The 21,305-nt window shown below is 44.7% G+C and overlaps 1 protein-coding gene across 1 annotated transcript in view; it reads left to right on the top strand.

The window, feature by feature from the left end:
* The window catches only part of SYT12 (synaptotagmin 12), an 858,259-nt gene that overhangs the window by 400,081 nt on the left and 436,873 nt on the right, over positions 1-21,305 (top strand). The window contains exon 3 of the mRNA XM_086957847.1: positions 1,742-1,935. Coding sequence (XP_086813973.1) covers positions 1,742-1,935 — 194 coding nt within the window. The remainder of the gene's footprint in view (positions 1-1,741; positions 1,936-21,305) is intronic.

Raw genomic sequence — 21,305 nt, 5'->3', positions numbered from 1 at the left:
TGCAGCTGGGCTGCCCTGATCCTGGAGGTGAGTTGCAGATGTTGTCAATGATGGTTTGGAGGGCTTGGGTGTCGATGCTGGGGTTGTCCTCCTCATCATCAGTGAAGAGTGGCTGGGACTGCTGTGCAGGAGGAGTTGACGGTGCCTCTGCAATGTGAAAGGGAGATGGTGTATTACAATGTATCCACATGTCTGTAGCCGCATGGTACATGGTGACATTCAGACCACATGGCATTGCACATTGTGCGAGTCTGTAGATCTGGCCATGACCCAGAGTCATTGTGAGTGCGCACTGTGCTGTGCTTGATTGTGCATGTGTGCCATTGTGGCAATCCCCACCCATCCCCCCAGGACCTGGTGGTCACTCACCCTGTTGCGGTTGTGTTGTGTCCTGTCGAGCAGTGACCATTCCCCGACTCTGGCCACAGTCTCCACACTGATGACTGTCAACATCAGCTCCTCCATATCATCCAGCTCCCACTGTGGCGCTGGGCCCCCGCCTCCAGTCTGCCTTGCTGCCTTCTGGTTGGCTGCAAGTTTCTCCATGGGCTTTTGCTTGATGTCATTCCATCGCCTTTTGACCGCGTCCATTGACCTCGTATGCTCTCCGACGGCATTCACCTTGACAACAATGTCCTGCCATATTCCATTTTTGGTGCCAAATGACACGTTGGAGGTGACAAACAGCTGTTGATGGTGTTCCATCACCTCTGTGACTATAATCCTGTTCTCCTGCGGACTGAACTACCTCTTCCTCGTCTTCTTGTCCTTGCCCTTCCCTGTCCCCGAGGTCCCAGGCTGGTCATCCTGGGTGCTTGTGGTGTCGTCTTCTGCGCCTGTTCTGGCTGCCTCCAAGGTGCTTGGGTGTTGGATGGTTTGTGTTCGTGTGTTTTTTCTACTTTTATAGTGGTTTTTCCCACCTGCCATATGTGTCTTGCAGGCCTGGCGCTACTTATTGCTGATTTCCTCATCGCGCTTTGGCCCATCGCAGGTTTTTTGCGCATTGAGGTTTGTGTTTTTATCTCCATCGAAGTGGTTGTATCGCAGACATTGGCCGCGGTTTCAGCACACTATCGCAAGGTATGCCATGTTTTAAATTCCACGTTGACACAGGCTTATTTTCCCGCGATGGGCTGTGATGTGTAAAATTACGCTAGCATTTTTTGGTGATGTTTAGCACACGCTCTTGTGAATATACCCCTAAGTTTTCTGCGGAAGACAATAGAGCACATTGCACTTTCTTAGCATTTTATCCCGAGCCATCTAGGTCTGGAAAATGATGTCTGGCATCATTACTGTACAGTCTGACATATTATTTGTGATTCAGTGTTTTGTATTCCATTGTCAAGTGTTTAACTTTGCATGAGCACAAAAGGATTACATGTAACACATGCAAATATATTTGAACCCCGTCGCATTGCTTGTTGGACTTGAAGTACACGTGCCTAATTGGCAATTAACTTAGCTGTGACACAGGGAATTAATCTCCATGCCATTTACATTTTACATCTTAGGGCAGGATTTGTGGAATGGTTTACAGTGAAAATAAAATAATTGGTTGTTTATGCATGCTCCCAGAGCACATGAAAATAAAATAGGATATATCATGAGATTGCACGTTTTGACCTTTCCTCAGGCTCTCCATGTACATCATTGTATAGCACACTTCATATGAAATGTTGATAAATATTTTGTGTCGTCATATTAAAAGCTCTGCATTGATAACTGCCTTCTTTTTCAGCCATTAAGCGCCCCCCTGGGTGGGAAGTTGGCATCTACATCACCGGTGCCCTGACTCTACTTGGAATAGCTGGCATAAATCTCTGGAAATTGTGGAAATCTGGAAGTCATCCGGCGCCATCACCTTTCCCGAACTATGACTATAGATATCTACAACAAAAATACGGATGCTCGTATTCAGAGGTGAAGCAGAAGGTAAAAGAAAGTACAATCAAATTTAAAACATAGACGGTGCAAATGAATGATAAAGCTTTAATTCGTAGTCAAATCAATATAAGACCACGAGAGATGCAAGATTTATAATTTTGCTAAAAAACAGCTCCTAGTTTCTACCAAAAGGGCATCTTTATTAGCTTCAGATGTCTTCACAGATTTCAAATCCATTAAAATTCACCGAGCTTGTGGGATATAAAGGTCTTTAATTACGATTGAAGATGATCTTAACCTCTTCAACCTAACTGTGCATTTTACAATTATAAAAAATAGGAAACAGTGAATTCCTCTTTCTCTGGGCTAGCATCATCACAGGCACCCTGGCATCATGGTGCAAGAGTGCCTGCATTGCAAGCAAGGTTGGTTTTGTGCAGGAAGGGACACCTACTTGCACAAAAACAAACCTCTGCAGCACACTTATAAAGAGGAAAAAAGTGAGAAGAAATAAATATAGAACGCCCAGCGCAGGCGCTGAATCCGCTCCGCGCAGGCGCGTCGGGCGGGTCATGACAGAACCCCTCCCCTGCTGATGACGTAACCGCTCCAACATCAACCGCGGGGGCGCTGTGCTTATGACGGAGCGGTTCCGTCATGGCCCCGCCCTCTCAATAGAACGCCCAGCGCAGGCGCGGAATCCGCGCCGCGCAGGCGCGTCGGGCGGGTCATGACAGAACCGCTCCGTCATCAGCACAGCGCCACCGCGGCTGATGACGGAGCGGTTCCGTCATCAGCAGGGGAGGGGTTAAAGGTAAATCATCAATATACCTAAACATTGTTATACAGTAGTGAAATAGCAGCTAACCATGGTGTAATATGGCTACTTTTTCATAAAATGTTATTTATTTGAATATATGGTAGATGTTCTCAGCAGTCTAGGTTTGTATGCTTACTTAGAAGTATTTGAAATGCATTTTTAAACCTGTGTAGTGACATTTCATCACACTGCATGTATTTAATCCAATAAAAGCTATTGTTGCTACCGTGCAAGAAACTAATTAAGTAGTGACATATTTTTAGGCTCGCCAAAATCTTATTTTTAAACCTTACTAATGCACTGATGTAACATCTCCTTGGTAAACAATACAATGGATGTATGGATTGCACAGCGATTGGTTTGCAAACAAGAATGCAATTTGTGATGCAAGCTGTGTGATAGTAGTTTGCATCACAAATGGCTTTTTTGCACAGTGGGATGCAAAAAGCTGAAACAAGCTCCAAGCTGGTTGAGAGACCTTACTTGACAAGTCTCAGCACAATACCCAGGTCATCTGGATGTGAGAAAAACAAACTACTCCTACTTTTTCCAACTGCTTGGAAAGTTCCTTCTGGTCAGTGTGGCAGAACCTAGCTCCTCATGGAAGGTCTCTAGACACTTGTGCTCTCTCTAGCCACGTCTCCTGCAAGGTCTAGTCCATTGTGGCCTGTGGGCCCTGTTGTAGTCAGGAATGCTGTGTTTTGTGATCCTGAAGTAGCCGAACAAGATCCCAACCACTCCACACTTGAAGAGCAGCTCCAGTCCCTGATGCCTTCATGAGTAAGTTGCCCTTGAGCCTCGGTGTGAGTCTCTTCTTCCAGCAGAAATCAGGAATCAGGGGGATTTTTTCTTCCACTTGGTGGAGGCTTCCAAGGTCAAAGAATATTTTAAAGAAGGGAAGGTAGAGGTGCCAGATTTACCTTGTGCACTAGCTAGCTAGAGGAAAAAGTCTGTTACCCAGTCGTCTTGTTTCAATGTCCCAACACCATTTAGTGCAGCTCTTCCTCTTTGCCTCACTGAAAAATTACCCAGTGAGGTGCCGGGTTTTTAGGAACCCGGTGGTGCCAGGGGTAACACCCGGGGACCTCTGAGTTCTCCCTGTTCCGGACCAGAGAAACACAGAGTCTTCTAGTTGAAGTCAGAGATCGAGTTTTATTGGCTGCAACCAAGTAACATGTGTCCTAGAAGTACGGCAGCACAGGCCGTAAGTTCTCAGGAGACTGTTCGTTTTTACAGAACCAGCCTTCTCCTTATATACATAAATAATAGCTGCGGGCAAGAATTCTTGCATTTATGATATGGTTATACACATATTTCTACAACAATACAAAGAGCGAAGTCATGCTGGTCAGCACATATTTTAGATGTCCAGTTTGTGATGGATTACCCCGCCAGATCCAGAATTCCCATCAGATATCGATGAAACACCAATAAGGTCGGGCACCCTCCCATCATAAAACGGGTCATAAACAAGAAGCATGGACAGGTGTATGTGTATGGAAAACATGGTCTGTATGTAGTGAATCGTTTATGACATGTTGTGCCTAGATGATATCTTGCTCGGCCACTGGGCGAGGAGCTGCCAAAACAGGTTTGGCTGGAGGCAGTGGAGTCAGCTTCGGCCAGGTCATGGGGAAGTCAGCTACGGCGGACGTGTCCTTTCAGATCAAACTCGGTCTTAATCGATTGACTATATGAGGGCAAGCCATAAGATGGATGCCGTTTACAAAATGGAGTCTGAGGGTTCAGGACGGAAGCTACGATTCAAGGGTGTTAGCATCACTCAATTGTGACGCAAATGCATAGGGATAATGTCCTAATCATTACCGGTCCGTAGATACCAAATTCGTCATGGTACGACGATATTTTGTGACACGAGTGTAGGACCCCGGAGCCGGTGGAACAGCAGGCTCCGGAATTACAGTACCACAGACCCTCCTTTTGCCCTCATATTAGGCAATAACTCACTCTAATCTGAGTCCAAATCTGTATTGATGAATTCATGGAGATGCTGCTGTAGCATCATTCTGTTGCTCAATTCGTCCTTTGATACAGGCTTCCTTACACATGAAGTAGCGCAGAGGCCACATATTGCAGGAGCGCACTGTACAAATAGGCAGAACATAAACAGAACGGCTAAGATCATCCCGATGAAGATCAGAGTTTTCCATCCCCAGGCAGAGATCAGTTCCCAGAACCACCCTAGCAAGGACCAATCCCCTTTCTCTAAGTGAAGGGAATCAGAGATTTTGTGCAATTTGGAGATGGCCTGGTATACTGTCGGAGCATTATCGGGGATGAAAATGCAACAACTAGACTGGATCACTCTACATACACCACCACGGTCTGCAAGTATGACATCTAGGGCAACCCTGTTCTGAAGGGTCATAAGTCGATCCGACTGAAGCTCAGCTGTCAAGTTGCTAAGGGCACCGGCCATTTCAGTCACGGCGGATTCAACTATTCTCGTCAATTGTCGAATGTTCCTGCTGTTCACCATGGGCCCCCAAAATGGCAGAAAACCCTTTGCGAAGTCTCCGAACTCCTGACCCACAGTGTCGTCTTGACTCACGACACCCCTAACTGTCCTTGTCCGATGGTAATCTGCCCCGGCCGTGTAGGTGGGTGGCAGCAGAAACGAGATAAAACATGTGCCCGAGAAGTCAGGGGGCAACCATGTGTAGGCTTTGTCATGGCAGATGAAATAGGTGCCTTTAGCCGCCAAGAATGGAGGGGAAGTTCGGGAGGCAAACACATATGTTTCCGTGCATACGCTCTTCCCCAACTGTGCTTTGGGATCCCTGCCAATACCTTGCAGACCTAAGTGACCTCGGTGGGGCACTATCCAGACTGGGGAGGATTTCTTTGTTTTCTGGCTTTTATTCAAAGAGATCCCGGATTTAGTCACGTTCCAGCGGCCGTAGGGAGTGAGTTCATCTTTAGGAATCATTTGATACGTATCAACATCCCTACTCATATTTCCTATTCCTACCACTAGTGCCTTGTTGCTGGAATCGCTCTCCGCGGAACGGGGCGGGTTTGGTTCTAGGGCGAACAGGAACATGGTCTGGAAAGCCCACAGAGAACCGTAATAGCTGAATGGTAGGATGAAGTAAGGGATGCCCTTATCTGTAGTGTGTGGCATGAGACCGCATATCCAACAATTAGTAGTGTTCATCACAGATTGGTGCTGGTGGAGGAGTTGGACAAATGAGTTGTTTACGAATTCTAGTCTTCTGGCAGACTCGTGTTCAGGTAGAGGGTGAAAGGAGTGTAAAGAAACAGTTGGAGGAGGTGTGGGCTGAGTGTTGTTTACAAAGGTGATTTGAAACGTGGATAAGGTATAACCAATCAAGAACATCATTATGCTACATATCATCGAAATACATATTATCAGTAATTTCTTCCTGGCCATTACAGTGCATATTTTCGTTTTAAAGTTCATGTGTTTAGCAGGTCTCTCTACCCTCGGAAACTCCATCCTCTGGTTGCTGCCCGCGGTGGGAGGTTGCTTCTGCCAAGATGTGCGCTCTGTCCAGTCCGGGGTAATTCCCTCAGACCGACCAGAACCGTTGACCTAGGCATCCCCGGCTGCACTCCTCAGACTTCAACCGCGGCCCTAGCAGCAGAACCGGATGGCGGTTCGAAAATCAAAAATGAGCTAGTTCCCTGGGCGAGAGAGCTGTGAAAATCAAAAATAGTTCATGGGGAAAAGGGGGGGAAATCGTATTAAGTCCGTTGTGTCAGTTCCTTGGTCTTGACCTCAGATTATATCGTTCTTTTCCAGGTACGGTGTGATCTTCAAACAATGTTTCAGGTTCTGTAGTGTCCAACTGCATCGACGGTGGCACAGATCCTTGCAAAATACAATTGCTCTCTTTGTCGGTACCAGTTCCTTTTAATCGTGAATCGCTGAAGGGGACAAAACGAGGTATGAACTCAGTTTCGGAGTCAGCGACTCCTTGCCGGACCCATCGGTCATATGGAAGGGGCAAAGGGACCCTTTTGCAGTGGGCGCCGTGCACCCAGTGTTTCTTCCCGAGGACACGTACTGCAGAGCGGGTGGACAGTAAAACCTGGAAAGGTCCGGTCCAGCGAGGCTCCTCGTTCTTTGTTCGTCTGAAATTCCGAACCAGGATCCAGGAGCCAGGTTCGATGGAGTGGCCTGGATCGTCAGACACCGGTGGAGAGGAGCTGTGGACCTGTTGATGTAAAGCATGCAGTTTAGTTGTCAGTTCGTGTAAATAGTCAAACAGTGCAGGGTACTCTATTTCCCTGAGCTTTCTGGGCCTCGGTACTCCCCATATATTTGCTGGGCGCCCGAACACGATCTTGTGTGGGCTGAGTCCTAATCTGGAGTGGACAATCATCCTGGTAGACAGGAGTGCTAAAGGCAGGGCGTCTGGCCACTTGAGGCCTGTGCTGGCTTGGATCTTGGCCAGTTTCAATTTTAACGTGCCGTTATAGCACTCTACCAATGCTGCCGATTGGGGATGATTCGCAGCATGAAATTTTTGGTGGATGCCTAGACACTCACACACTCTCTTCATCACTCGTCCCACGAATTCACTTCCATTATCACTCCAGACAATTCTAGGCATGCCGAATCTGGGGAAGAATTCCTTGACAAGGGCTTTGGCAGTTGACAATGCAGTGTTGTTCTTAAGGGGGTACGCTTCTACCCACCTGGAGAAAGCGCAAACGACAACGAGGACATATTTTACGTTATTGCACCTCTCCATGTGAATGAAATCGAGTTGCAGGACCTCGAACGGATACGTTGGAGGTGCAAAATGACCAGCTGGGGTTGGGGTTCCTTTACCGGGATTGTGCTTCAAACACACCATACAATTTCTGACCAGATTCTCTACACATTTTGGGATACCACTGTTCTGCCATACTTGGGCCAGCAGCTTACATATTCCTTTCACACTGATGTGTGCCATTCCATGGGCCATCGTTACCACTGCGAGCACATAGGCGTTAGGTAACAACCATCGCTGATGTTCTGACAGTTCGACCCAACAACCATTCGCATCTAACCTACCCTTGCTTTCTCTCCATTCATTCACCTCTTTCTCGGTAGCATCGGCTTGTATAGATTTCACGCTTTCGATGGTGTCCTCACACATACCCACATCAGGGGTCCATCTAGCAGGACCTACGACATACATCCGACTCATTGTGTTCCTTGCAGTCTCTTTCGCGACCTCATCGGTAAATGCATTCCCTCGACCAACATCATCTCGGATTTTCCTATGCGCGCTGCACTTTACAATCGCAACCTGTAGGGGCAAGGTCAGTGACTCGAGAAGGTCGTGTACTAGCTGTCCGTGTTGAATTCTCGCACTGTGTGATGTCAGGAACCCACGTTCACGCCACAATCTTCCAAAACTGTGGGCTACGCCAAAGGCGTACTGACTATCAGTGTACACATTCACTCGTTTTCCTTTCGCCAACACACATGCTCTTGTGAGTGCGACTAACTCAGCTGCTTGTGCAGAATTCTGGAAGATGCGAGCTGTCTCTACAATCGTGTGTAATGTTGTCACGGCATATGCTGCAGTCGTATCACCATTTGGCAACTTGAAACATGAACCATCAACCCATAAATTATCATTACATTCAGCGAGGGGAGTGTCCTGTAAGTCTACTCTCCCTTTTGTCTCTTCCTCTGTCCTAAAGCAACAATCATGTTTGTCGACCTCATCTGTCTCTGCTGGAACGGGGAATAAGGTAGCAGGGTTGAGTGTATCACACCTCTTTATGTGAATGTGACTTGCTAACAGGGTCAATTCATAGCTGGATAGTCGAGCACTCGTTAGATGTTGCGTTTTCGTTCTGTTTAGTAGGATATCTACTGCATGTGGGACCATTACGGTCAGGGTATTATTCATGACTAACCCAGCCGACTGTCGGATGCAGACAGCCGCTGCGGCAGTGGCCCTCAAGCAACTTGGTAATGCCTTAGCTACAGGATCTAGAGTCGCGGAGAAATACGCACATGGGCGTTGTTTGTCCCCAAAGCGTTGCGTCAAGACTGATAATGCGCAACCTTCCTTCTCGTGGACATATAATGTAAAAGGCTTGCTGTAGTCGGGATTGCCCAACACAGGAGCCGAACATAGTGCCTCACGCAACTCATGGAAACTCGCCTGACAATCTTCAGACCAAGGCAAAGGATTGGGTGTGTCTTTACGCATTAATGCCAGCAAGGGTTTGGCCAACAGTGAGAAGTTCGGTATCCATTGTCTACAGTACGATGTAATGCCCAAGAAGGCACGCACTTCTCTTTGTGTCCTTGGGACACTCAATTCTGCAATTGCCTGTATTCTTTCTGGGGTCAGTCTCCTTCCCTCCTTCGACAAGATGTGACCTAAGTAGGTTACTTCTTGTCGGCAAAATTGCAATTTGGAAAGCGAGACCTTATGTTTCATGTCGCATAAACGACGCAACAATGACAAGGTAGCTTGCTTGCAAACCTCTTCAGTATCTGCAGCGATCAGCAAATCGTCTACATACTGAATCAGAGTCGCGTCACCAGGTAAAACAATCGTATCTAGTTGTGTTTTCAGAGCCTGACTGAATATTGATGGACTCTCACAGTAGCCCTGAGGAGCGCATCTAAAGCGGAAGCTTAGTCCTCCTAAATTGAAGCCAAAAATATCTCTGCTCTCCTCGGCAATCGGGATGCTGAAGAAGGCATTCTTCAGGTCAATCACTGAGAACCAATTGGCTGAGGCTGGAACCATTGTCAATAAGGCAGTAATGTCGGGGACGACTGGAAACTGCGGTACAACGATCGTATTCACTTCCCTTAGATCGATCGCAAATCGGTACACAGGGAGCTGTGAAGGATCGGTACGCTTTAACACAGGCAAAACAGGACTGTTACAAATGTTGCCTGAAGTCTCTTCGATGACATCGTTCGCAATTAGATCGTAGACGATCGCTAACAAAGCGTTTTCACATTCGTTTGATATTCTATATTGGGGAATACGTGGCAACCTAACATTAGTTTTTAATGTTATGACATACGGTGCTATCTTCAAATGACCCACATCATTAAAACCATTCGCCCAAAGTACATCTGGAAGAGATGACAACTCAGTTGGAATTCTTTCTTTTGACAGATACATCGGGGAAATCACTTTCTTACCAAGGGTGAGTTGTACTCCCGAAGGAGAACAGTACAAAGTCGCATATAATATCTTCAACAAATCCAAACCTAACAAATTTTCGCCACAACCTGTTGTAAGAATGAGGAGTGCTTCTAATTCGCATGGGCCAATAGAAAGGGGCATGGGACTGGAGATCGGGTTTCTAACAGGGGCGCCAGAAAAACCTACTGAAACATTCATTTCGCCGGACAAAGGTGCGCCAGGAAGCTTTGAGTGCATAATAGAACTTTTTGTAGCACCAGTATCCAGCAGAAATTGCTCTGACACTCCGGATGTAGTCACCTCAACATAAGGTCCATTCTGATCTACTGGAACTGAAACAACTCCCTCTCTTTGTCCATGGCTATCCTAGCAATCGTTACCCTCATTCTCGTTTTCTGTGTAATAGTCGTCTGCATAGTACTGAGCTGTCCTGGAGGACGCATTATTCTGTTGGTCAAAGCTATTCATAGAATTCTGAGGCGGAAAAGAAATGGTGTTCTGGGAGAAAGTTCCACGGCCCCTACCTCTAGGATCCTGTTGAACACCTCTACCTCTTGCGCCGGAGACACCGTTCAAACGTCGTGCAAGAGCTTGGCAATTACTTTTGAAATGACCCTCTTCTTTGCAATATGCACATTGATTCGGGCCATACGGAGAACGCTGGTGGGAAAACTCGTTTCCTTGTATGTTTCTCGAATACTGCTGTGGTTGCTGATAATTGGGCTGACTAGGAGTGCGAGGCGGATAGGCCTGCTGGAGAAGAACTTTAGTTTTTAGTTCTTTAGTCTTCTTGTCTGTCTTATCTAGCTCGTCTTTGCATCTATTTTCGTAGTACTGGGCTGTGGCTAAAATCTGCGCTGACGTGGAAACAGCCCAAGCACTCTCTGAATCTTTCAATTTATTGCACAGTTCAGGAAGCAGATTATGTACAAATTTGTCTACAAACAATCTTTGGCCACCCTCGGTAGCCATGTCCTGACCACTATGATCAGTGAAAGTCTCCTCGAATCTCGTGAAAAAGTCGGACACATTCTCATCTTTCTTCTGTTTGTATGCAGATAGCTTGTCCCAATTTATGCGTAATTCAGGCATTAAGGTTTTCATGTACGCGATAATCCTACCGGGAAGGTCTGCTATTAAAGGCTCGGATTTAGAACCACCAATTTGTCTGGCATCAGTAGCTGTAATATTAGCCCATGAGTCACCTAGTTCTTGATCATGATCTGCATGACCGATTTTACTCCATAAAGGATGCGGAACAACATTCCCAAACAACATGTCTATATCTGCTAAATTCATTACACATGAGCTGGCAGTTTGTGATAATTCCTTGTAATATCCTGCTGGGTTTTTACGTGGATCAGGTAGTGTCTGTTTGAGTGCTAAAACTTTGGATCTTTTCCAGGGGACATGTACCCATACGCGTGGAAGTGTGGTGGAACAGGTGGTTGTGCATTCGCATCACCTTCCCTCCATACTGGAGGAACCTCTCTCATGGGGTACTGTCGCGCCTTTTTCCTATCTGACACATCATCCTCATCAAACGATCTAGAGCTGTTTCCCTTACTCCTATAAGATAACAACAGATCCATTGCTCGTTCGACATCAGCACCTATAATCATGCCTTCGAAAAATTTGAATCGCATGCGGGCTAGTTCCTGCATTCTGCGTTTTGGGTCATTGTCTCATAAATCTTCCCAGAGGTACACATACATCTCTTCAAATACATATCTTTGAGTGGATGCATCCCACTGACGGAAGACTTCCATAACGGACTGAACATCATATTTAGCAGTGTCAGTAACCCATTTGCGTGCTAACTCATTTAGTACCACTCTTTCCTCGTAGTCGGGTAGTTGACTACGCAACTGTCTACGTTCCGTTTTAGGGGTCGTTTTAGGCGACCCAAGGAAGCGGTGAGAATAGACCAGTGACAGTACTTGTCACTCTCTGTCTGACAGAAGGAGAAGCTTGCGGCGAGGCAGATGCGCCAGAAAAGACAGGCTGATGTAAAGAGGAAGTCGAAGCAACAGCAGAGGAAGTCGAGGCAGTAGCAGACGTAGTATCATAGTGAGTAGTTGGAGCAGTAGGCAAAGTCGTAGAAGTAGATGGAGTTTGTAGCAAAGGCGGCAGCCCTTGAGAAGGCTGCGCCGGAGAAGTAGGAACCAGCTGAAGAGGAGCTGGTGCTTGTGCAAGAGCTGCTTTTCGTGCGCTAGGGCGTGGTATAACAATGCGTCTCCGGGGTCCGACAATACTCGATGTATATGGGGGTGGTGAGTTCAATAAATGGGACATTAATGGATCTTTCTCGGATGTTCCCTTTGAGTCTTGTCCCCCATGTGGTAACATCGGGTAGCATTTATCTATTGCTAGTTTCTTGCTTCTGAGCATTCGTTCACTTTCCTGCTCTTCCTCATTATCCCTGTATGCGATGGCGGCTTGTATCATCGACATACCTCTTTTATTTTTCTTTGCTAATTTTATTTCTTTCTGTTTGGCTTCTTTGCGCCATAAGCGAAAAGAGTCAAACATCGCCGGCCGGGCTTTCTTCTTGAACAATTTGACCTCGAGGTTGTCTAATATTTCCGAGTCAAAACTACCATATTGGGGCCATTTTAAAACACCATCCTTGCGGGTGTATTTTATCCAAACTTCATTATACGTGATAGGACCTACTCCGTGCTTTATATATAACTCATATGTTGGAGTTCCAATCGGAGGAACCGGACACGAATCCTCTAATCGGGAGTCCTTACTACAACCAAGACAAAACAAGTTTCCAAGTCTGCTAAGACCAGGCATCTTTGCTCACTAGTCTAGCTTCAAACTTCAAGGGATTATCTAATTATAATATTATCGTGAATACACGAATCCCTCGGTTTTGGTGCTTGCAAGAACCAATACAAACCGTATCGCTGGGATACCAAAACTAAGAACCAAGAACCAATGCAAACCGTATCTCTGGGATACCAAAACTAAGAACCAAACTAAGGACTGGGAGACGCTCCACTTATACTTAACTGAATATTGAAGATCGGTGACGTCACTAGAAGACTCTTCTATCGTTTCGCTCTACCAAGGATCACTGGGTCCAAAACAGGGCGATAGTCAGGGCAGCAGTCCTTCGTAGCCGTCGGGACGCGGGCAACCTCGCAGCAAAGACCTTCGGAACCACGTCGACATGCAGGGGTCGCTGAAGTGGCTGGCCGTCCTCTGGAATTTTCACACGAAGCTCCTCACGAACATCTGGCTTGGACCGTCACCGCTTGATACCGCCCCGAGTTGGGCGCCAACTGAGGTGCCGGGTTTTTAGGAACCCGGTGGTGCCAGGGGTAACACCCGAGGACCTCTGAGTTCTCCCTGTTCCGGACAACAGAAACACAGAGTCTTCTAGTTGAAGTCAGAGATCGAGTTTTATTGGCTGCAACCAAGTAACATGTGTCCTAGAAGTACGGCAGCACGGGCCGTAAGTTCTCAGGAGACTGTTCGTTTTTACAGAACCAGCCTTCTCCTTATATACATAAATAATAGCTGCGGGCAAGAATTCTTGCGTTTATGATATGGTTATACACATATTTCTACAGCAATACAAAGAGCGAGGTCATGGTGGTCAGCACATATTTTAGATGTCCAGTTTGTGATGGATTACCCCACCAGATCCAGAATTCCCATCAGATATCGATGAAACACCAATAAGGTCGGGCACCCTCCCATCATAAAACGGGTCATAAACAAGAAGCATGGACAGGTGTATGTGTATGGAAAACATGGTCTGTATGTAGTGAATGGTTTATGACATGTTGTGCCTAGATGATATCTTGCTCGGCCACTGGGCGAGGAGCTGCCAAAACAGGTTTGGCTGGAGGCAGTGGAGTCAGCTTCGGCCAGGTCATGGGGAAGTCAGCTACGGCGGACGTGTCCTTTCAGATCAAACTCGGTCTTAATCGATTGACTATATGAGGGCAAGCCATAAGATGGATGCCGTTTACAAAATGGAGTCTGAGGGTTCAGGACGGAAGCTACGATTCAAGGGTGTTAGCATCACTCAATTGTGACGCAAATGCATAGGGATAATGTCCTAATCATTACCGGTCCGTAGATACCAAATTCGTCATGGTACGACGATATTTTGTGACACGAGTGTTGGACCCCGGAGCCGGTGGAACAGCAGGCTCCGGAATTACAGTACCACACCAGGAGCCCTCGTTTCAATATGGCACAACTGTTTTGCCACCAATCAGACCTTTCCCCTATCTATATGATCACTCCTTCCACTTGAGTGGATCAAAACTTGTTCTCTCCCCACTCTAGCAGGACCCTGTCTGATTGTTTAGAAAGGTCCTGGGAATGAATAGCAGAAGTCCTCCCTGACATCACTAAGTTAAATAGGTAGTGCTAAGGCTGTACTTTTTTTTCTGTCAACTACTTTGAGCCACTTCTAGATAGGGGCTGTGCGCAATTCTATTATTTTGTATTTGTGTAATTATATAAAATGTTGGCAAAATTAAGTATTTACATATGATTAAAAAAACTGGTATTTGGTGCTGTATTTTAGCTTGAAAGGTGTCCTCGTGTCACTTAAAAAAGTTAAAAAAAGTTAAAAAAAACAAAAGCACCCAGAACAATTGCCACTGGTGTTCTATTGTTTGTGTTGATCCTGTGAATTTGCGACTGACGCATCCACAGTAATTTTTTTAAAAATAAACAGTACATGATTATGCAAAGTGGCAAAATAGTGTAATGTCAGGAATTTTGCATAACAAGAATAATGCAAAATTACAATATTAAGGCTAATTACGCCAGCCTAATGCAAATATCAATCTGGATTACTACCAGAACGATAATCCCTGCTAAGTGGTCATTAGTTAACAACACCCTTCCTTATTAAGAGCAGAGACAGGCTACTGCCCTTTTAGCCAGGGCCGTTAACTCTCCTGCCAAGGATTTATTTTCTAGCTCTGGAGATATGATAAGTAGTAAAATTGGTTTTAAGCCAGGTCTGGCTCAGGTAGCCTAATGTATATTTTTATGAAGTTACTTTTTCACTTAAGTTAGCAAAGGACTGCTATGCCTATTAATCAACTTTTGAAAATTACGTAGGAAATAACTTTGCATGACTTTGCTGACATGTTCGCAGGCAGAGATATTTATTTATTCATATATTAGTCTCTCTGCTTTGTGGGCATAAAAATGGGATTCATATGTAAAAGAGTTTTTGTACATAACTGAGGCACTTTTTCCTTACCATGTTATATTGTAGTGTCTTTAAACTTCAATCCAGACAAGGCACAGAAGTGCTCTAGCCAGCTATATATTTTTGTCATATATGTGTGAGGTGGAAATACTAACCTCACCCCACATACGACTGGGTCAAACCAATTTTACCAACATTCGTTTAAGACCAGATAACACACTCTCCGGCAGTGGATAGCAACGTCACAGTACAAACAGTCAAAATAACTGAAAAGTAGAGTATATAAAATGGTGAAAAATATGTATATGCAAAAAAAGGTGCATTTGTGACATGTATATGTATTGTCTGTGCCCCAAAACAGTCTAGACTCTCAGATAATTCTTTAGGAAGATACTGCTTCTTTGATTCCTGAGTTGAGCCTACAATTAGGCTAGAACTGGGCAACACAAAATCATGTGTGCTTGGCAAGAGTTCATTGCCTTTCATCTGGTACATTTAAAACTGAAATTGTGGTACATCTTACCAAATGTTTGTGTTGTAAAGTAAGCTTGATGGATGGTCAATAGTGGGTGGCGGTGAAATATGGCATCAAAAAGCATCTTGAATATCATACTAATACATTGAGAACACCACCACCCCCACTGTCAACTAGGTTACACATTCTGAATTAGACATATGACGTTTCTTAAATAATTTATATCAATGTTGCTAGAGATCTATGATGAATATATTGGATCTAGTAGCTGGTGTGAGGGCAGAGATAGTCTTTATTAAATATTCAGAATAAAGTCCTGCTCTAATTGATGATTGCACTGTTGTGATGTTTTATGACAATATGATGTGACATTATTTAAGTCAATCATGTTCATCCACTAGATCTTAAAAATAAAAAATGAAATTCTGAAACTGTGAATTCACTGATTTTTATATTACAGGGAATTTAAAGTTGCCTCAGATTGCTGTAAATTTCATTCTTATGTAAATGTGCAGCCCACTAACAAATTGCTTAATCTGCGCATCCGCTTCCTTTAGAGCATGATACAATTTGCTTCTGTCAATTCCTGGATAAAAATTAGGCAAAATAAATCTATTTGGGATTCTAGTTTATTTATTCTAGTTATTTATCAAGGATATTAGTAGGTGGCTTTTGGAATTTGAAAATACATTTTGGAAGAATAATCATTTTTACAAAATTAACCTGCTCTTTTAGTGAAATATGTGAATTCTGATTCTGGTCTGGAATCATATTTACTCTGCCCATTTATTAAGCTTATTAGCAGGAAAGATATTTACAATGTGGCTCGGTATCTGTACCAAAGAATATACAACTACAAAGTAAATAGCACACATGCTCAACAGTCTTCAAGTCTTCTTCTCGTGTTTTATTTTTCATTTTAATTCCATCAGTTCAATCTGCTAGATGAATCCTGTAATATTGTCAGCTGTAAGGGGTTGGGGGCTGAGCTGATTCATATTTTTGGTTTACGCTGCATTGCTTAGTAATATTCTGCAGCAAAAAAGAAGTAATCAAACCTTGAGTACAGTGCATGAGGATGTTAATAGAATGTAAAACCATCGATATCCTCATTTGCACGGTTAACAAGCCAGACATATTTCAGTCCCAAAATCTAAAACAGATTTCTAAATGTGGTTCTCACTTTGGAAAGTCTGTCAGATCTAGCCGGGTTAATAACTAAAGTCAGTTGCAACTGCTGAAACAGTGTTCTATCTGCAAATAAAAAATGTGTCTCTTATAGGCAGATAATATTACATGTAAACTTGTCCGATTCAGACTTAGGGTCTTATTATGGGTTTGGCGGTCTGATGAACCACCAAACCCATTGTGGAAGTGCACCTATCACCACACCAATGGTCCGCTGCCCTATCATAAGCAGGGTGGTTGGACTGCTATAGGACCACTGCTGCGGCCAGGGATCCACAATCCCTGGCAGTCATGCAGCGATCTGAGACCGCTAATATGCTGCCAATGCTGATGCGGCACTGCCATGCATATTAGGAGTTTCCTCACAGCTGCAGTTTTCATGGCGGTGAGCCTGCTATGTAAAGTGTGCCAGTGAGGAAACAAAGGGGGCCCCTACAGGGCTCCCTGTTGCCTCTGTACCAGGAAATGCATGCAGTGGAGCACACAGTGTGCCCCCCTATAAGCATGCACCCCCAGTTCCTGCAGGGCATGGACTTAATAGTTCATGCCCTGGAGGAACTGCCTTTGACGCTTCCATTGCAGTGCCTTTTCATAGGCACCACTGTGGGACGGCAAAGAACGCCAGCAAGAGACAAAAAAAGTTGTAATCTGGCTGGTAGTTTCTTTGGCGATCTTTGAGAGAGGTGGCAGCATTGCAGCCCTGCTCCAAGACTGCCAAAGTCATAATAAGGCCCTTAATCTGTTGTGTTTTAGTGTGTACATTCATACAATTGACATTACAGATATGAAACCTTATTGACTCAATTTTTAAAATACTATAGCTAGAAAAAATGAGTTAATGAAGAAATATTTGATGGTGAATGGCCTTAACCCCTAACATTATAATCCTACAAACACAAGAGCAAGTGTTAATTATCCCAGTTTTCTCTTTTTTTATCCACAGGCATACCTAATTAATTATCCTCCCTTGACCACCGTCCCCAACATTGCCCATCTGAGGTTCTGCTGCTGACCCGGCCCCTGGACATCATTCTTTCTGAGGATTTAGGACAAATCAAACATCCCCCTACTACAGATGTGATGAAATGCATGCAAATTCAGCAAGGTGCATATGTTTAGGCACACAGTTAGACCCCCAACAGACTAGAACTGAAAACCTATCAATAGCCCTGATTCAGTTTGCCAACGGAAACCTGTGTTTCTTCCACTGTATATTGCACTATATATCTCCCTTTCCACAACATTTTCAAAATGGTCTGTTGGATATTCTGTGTCTGTTAAAAGATTGGTCTGATATCAGGAATTCAAGCATGCAGGAAACATAAATCCTGCGATAGGTTTGGAGCTATCTTTACTCCTTGCAGTGGTCAAAAAAAATTTATTTCAAGAAAAAAACAGAACAGTGTGTGTTCTTAGCATTCTTTTTGTCACAAGGCAAGGAACTCTGTCTGCTCTGAAAATGGACACATCTTGTTGTGTCTCATTAAGTATAACCACCTTGTTGACCATTGCATTCAAGATTTTTACTACTTCTATACCTTCAGGTATCCCGACAATCTTTAAATTACAACATCGTAATCTGGTCTCCAAAATTCTAATTTTTTCACTGGAGTTTAATAATTGCAGCCTTTGCCTCATCATATCTAGATTTACATGTAGTGGTGTTCTCCTTTGCATCCACATCTAAGGCTTTCCAAATAGCCATGAAAATATGCAATTTTCAGATCTATTTCTTCAAGCTTATTTCGCAAATAGTGCACTTCTGTTGCCATAGCCTACTGATTTTGTTTAGTGTCAAGTATTGCTTTCAGTATTTTTTGTAATAGGTCCTTATGTTCAGTGGGAAGTGGGGATTGGTTATTGTCAGTCATCCCTACCCATTCTATTGTGACTGATCTATATAAAGGGGTATAGTGTGATCTATCCCAACTCCCTCTCTGGATTCTGTAGCCAACCCTGCCTGCCCCCCATAGCTGTTTCTCCATAATGCAGGATAGCACTATATTCATTAGTACCACACAAAGAGCCATTATTTACAGCAGTGTCTGGGTCGAACACCAGCTAAGTGAGCAATTCGGTCACTCATGATGGTCCATCCTTACTGCTTGAACAGGCAGGCTTATAAGTAAGTAAGATAACCACCTCTTTCTCATGCTCAGTCACGAGAGTAGCTAGTGTAGTCCCTTCTATACCAGAGAGGTCAAACTTGGCAGATTTCCCAGAGTGGATAGGTATAGATGCCATCAGTACAGGTATCAATGGCAGTGTGCAGGTGTGTGAAATCTGTGAATATGCGTTCAGGTTTAATTAAACTGTCTGCAGATTGTGGCCTTTATTTAGATTCCCGGCAGCTTTAGGGTAGTTCGGTACAAACGCAAACTATTCTGAGTCCTTAAATGTCAATGTCAGCCTGTCTTCGGCTTGTGTTCAACTCTTAACTCCTATCATACTCATAGGAACTCTGAGCAGCCAGAACCAGTGTCAGCATTTCAGATCGTTTCTGGCCAGTCTGCGCAGGATAATGCCACCTATACTGAGTGCTTTGTCGGATTATTATGCTATTTTTGCATTGTGAACAAGCTGGGGAACGCTTACAAGTGCAGTCCCTGTGCTCAATGAGCACCCCCTACTTCTACTAATCATAGGGCAATTGTCTGATTGCCGCAAGATTTGGCCATAAATCTCTCCCAGACAGTTTTCTTGTAAGCATGCCTGCTTTTGAGCAAAGGGTGAGTGGGGCAAGTGTAATCAGACTATTAGTGAGCAGTCTCTGCTGCGTTTTTGGTGCCCAGGTCTGCTTACTCCCTCTTAGAGGCTCTGATACACAGGAAAGCAGCCCTCAACTATCTCTGCTGTAAACGGTCTCTGGATCCTCAGTAGTAGCTTCCTGGCTCATTGTAGAATTTGGTATCAAAGTAGCATAAGTGATGCTGTGGCTGTTGCACACTTTTGTCTTACAGGAACTTCTCAATCACTGTCTCACACCTTGATTCCATAAAAATATATGAATGCAAGGCTTGGTAATTACTCTGGTTAGCATTCCATTTCATCTTCTGTATTTGCTCAGTATGTCATTGCAGATGGGCTCCAACCATATGCATATCAATCTTGGTACCATCACAAATGAAACTGTCCAATCTGACCTGCTATGCCATGTCTCATCTGAAAGGGAACACAAGCAATGCCAGACTTGTTTCAGCCGTGGTGGTTCTCATTTGTGTGGTGCTGTTTCACTCTTTACTCTATATGGAGCCACTTTTGAGATAAGGTGACCAACTATGAAAAACAATGTATTAATTTCTCTGTCGTCTCTCCTTTCGCCTATCCACTTCTCTCCATTTCCATTTTCAAGCACTGGTATTCTTTTCACCAAAGTGGTCTGTTTGAATTGCTATTAATATTGTTCTAATCTATAGTATCACTTGGCTTGAAAACATCTGATGTACTATGGGCCCAATTTATGAAAGTTTTTAGAGATTTTCTGAACCCCAGGAGATCCTGAGTTAACCTTAGATCGACTGGTAGATTGTTCCACAACCTGGCTGCTTGCACCTGGAAAGAGCGGCCCCCGATACGTGCCCGAAAGTATCTGGGGGGCCGAGCCGGATGTATGTCAGTACAACGCGATCTTTTAGATCGCCGGACTTGACATCGCGGGCATTACAATGCAAGTCGTTACAACGAATTGCGTAGGAGGGCGCGGATTTTGGAATATTATAATTTTATGTTCCAACACCAGTCCACGTAACAGTAGGGAAAGGTGTTGGAATATAAAATTACAACATTCCTTGTCCAACAGCGCCATCCAGCGCAAGTTGTAGTAACGACTTGCGTTGTAATGGCATCGTTGTAAAGGCACTGAGGTGTAAACACCGCGTTGTAAACGATGCTCCCCGCCGAGAGAGTCGCAGCGTTGCTGACCTGAGTGAACGGTGTGGATGATAAAAGTGAACTCTTTTTGTAATGTACCCAGCTCCTAAACCGTGCAGAGGTTTAAAAGTCATAACCATGGCTTAAAAATGAATCATTTTGCGGACATGGAGCCAATGAAGAGACTTCAGCTGTGAAGCCATGCAGGCTCTGGCACCCAGCATGAGTATAGCTCTAGCTGCGGAGTTCTGTGTCACCTGCAGTCTAGTCAGTAGATACTCAGGCAGCCCAAGATAGAGTATATTTACGTAATCCAACCTGGAGATTATCAATGCCTGGACCACTGTTTTTCTGTGGGTGATGGATAAGAGGGGCAAGAACTGTTTCAGCATCTTAAGCAGGCCAAAATACGACCCAGCCACAGATTGGATCTGTGCCTGCATGGAGAGATTTACATCAAGCTTCAGCCCTAGATTTTTCACTGTCTTTACGGGAGACATTAGGGGGGACATGTCAGCGGGCCACCAACTGCACCAGAGGTTACTGGGGCGGTGCCCGAAGAAGATCATCCCTGATTTACCAGGTTTGAACCGCCAATGTGAAGTCTGCGAACACCATAACAGTGACATTGTCATCTATCAAATTGTTCTGTTGGCTTCTTTTAAGACAACCTCCCTATCCCATTAGTGCATAAGGCGTGCTACCAAT

The sequence above is a fragment of the Lissotriton vulgaris genome, chromosome 2_1, assembly GCF_964263255.1.
Source record: "Lissotriton vulgaris chromosome 2_1, aLisVul1.2, whole genome shotgun sequence".
Classification (NCBI taxonomy): domain Eukaryota; kingdom Metazoa; phylum Chordata; class Amphibia; order Caudata; family Salamandridae; genus Lissotriton; species Lissotriton vulgaris.
The sequence above is the reverse complement of the archived record's forward strand: the minus strand, read 5'-3'. Positions and strand labels throughout refer to the sequence as shown.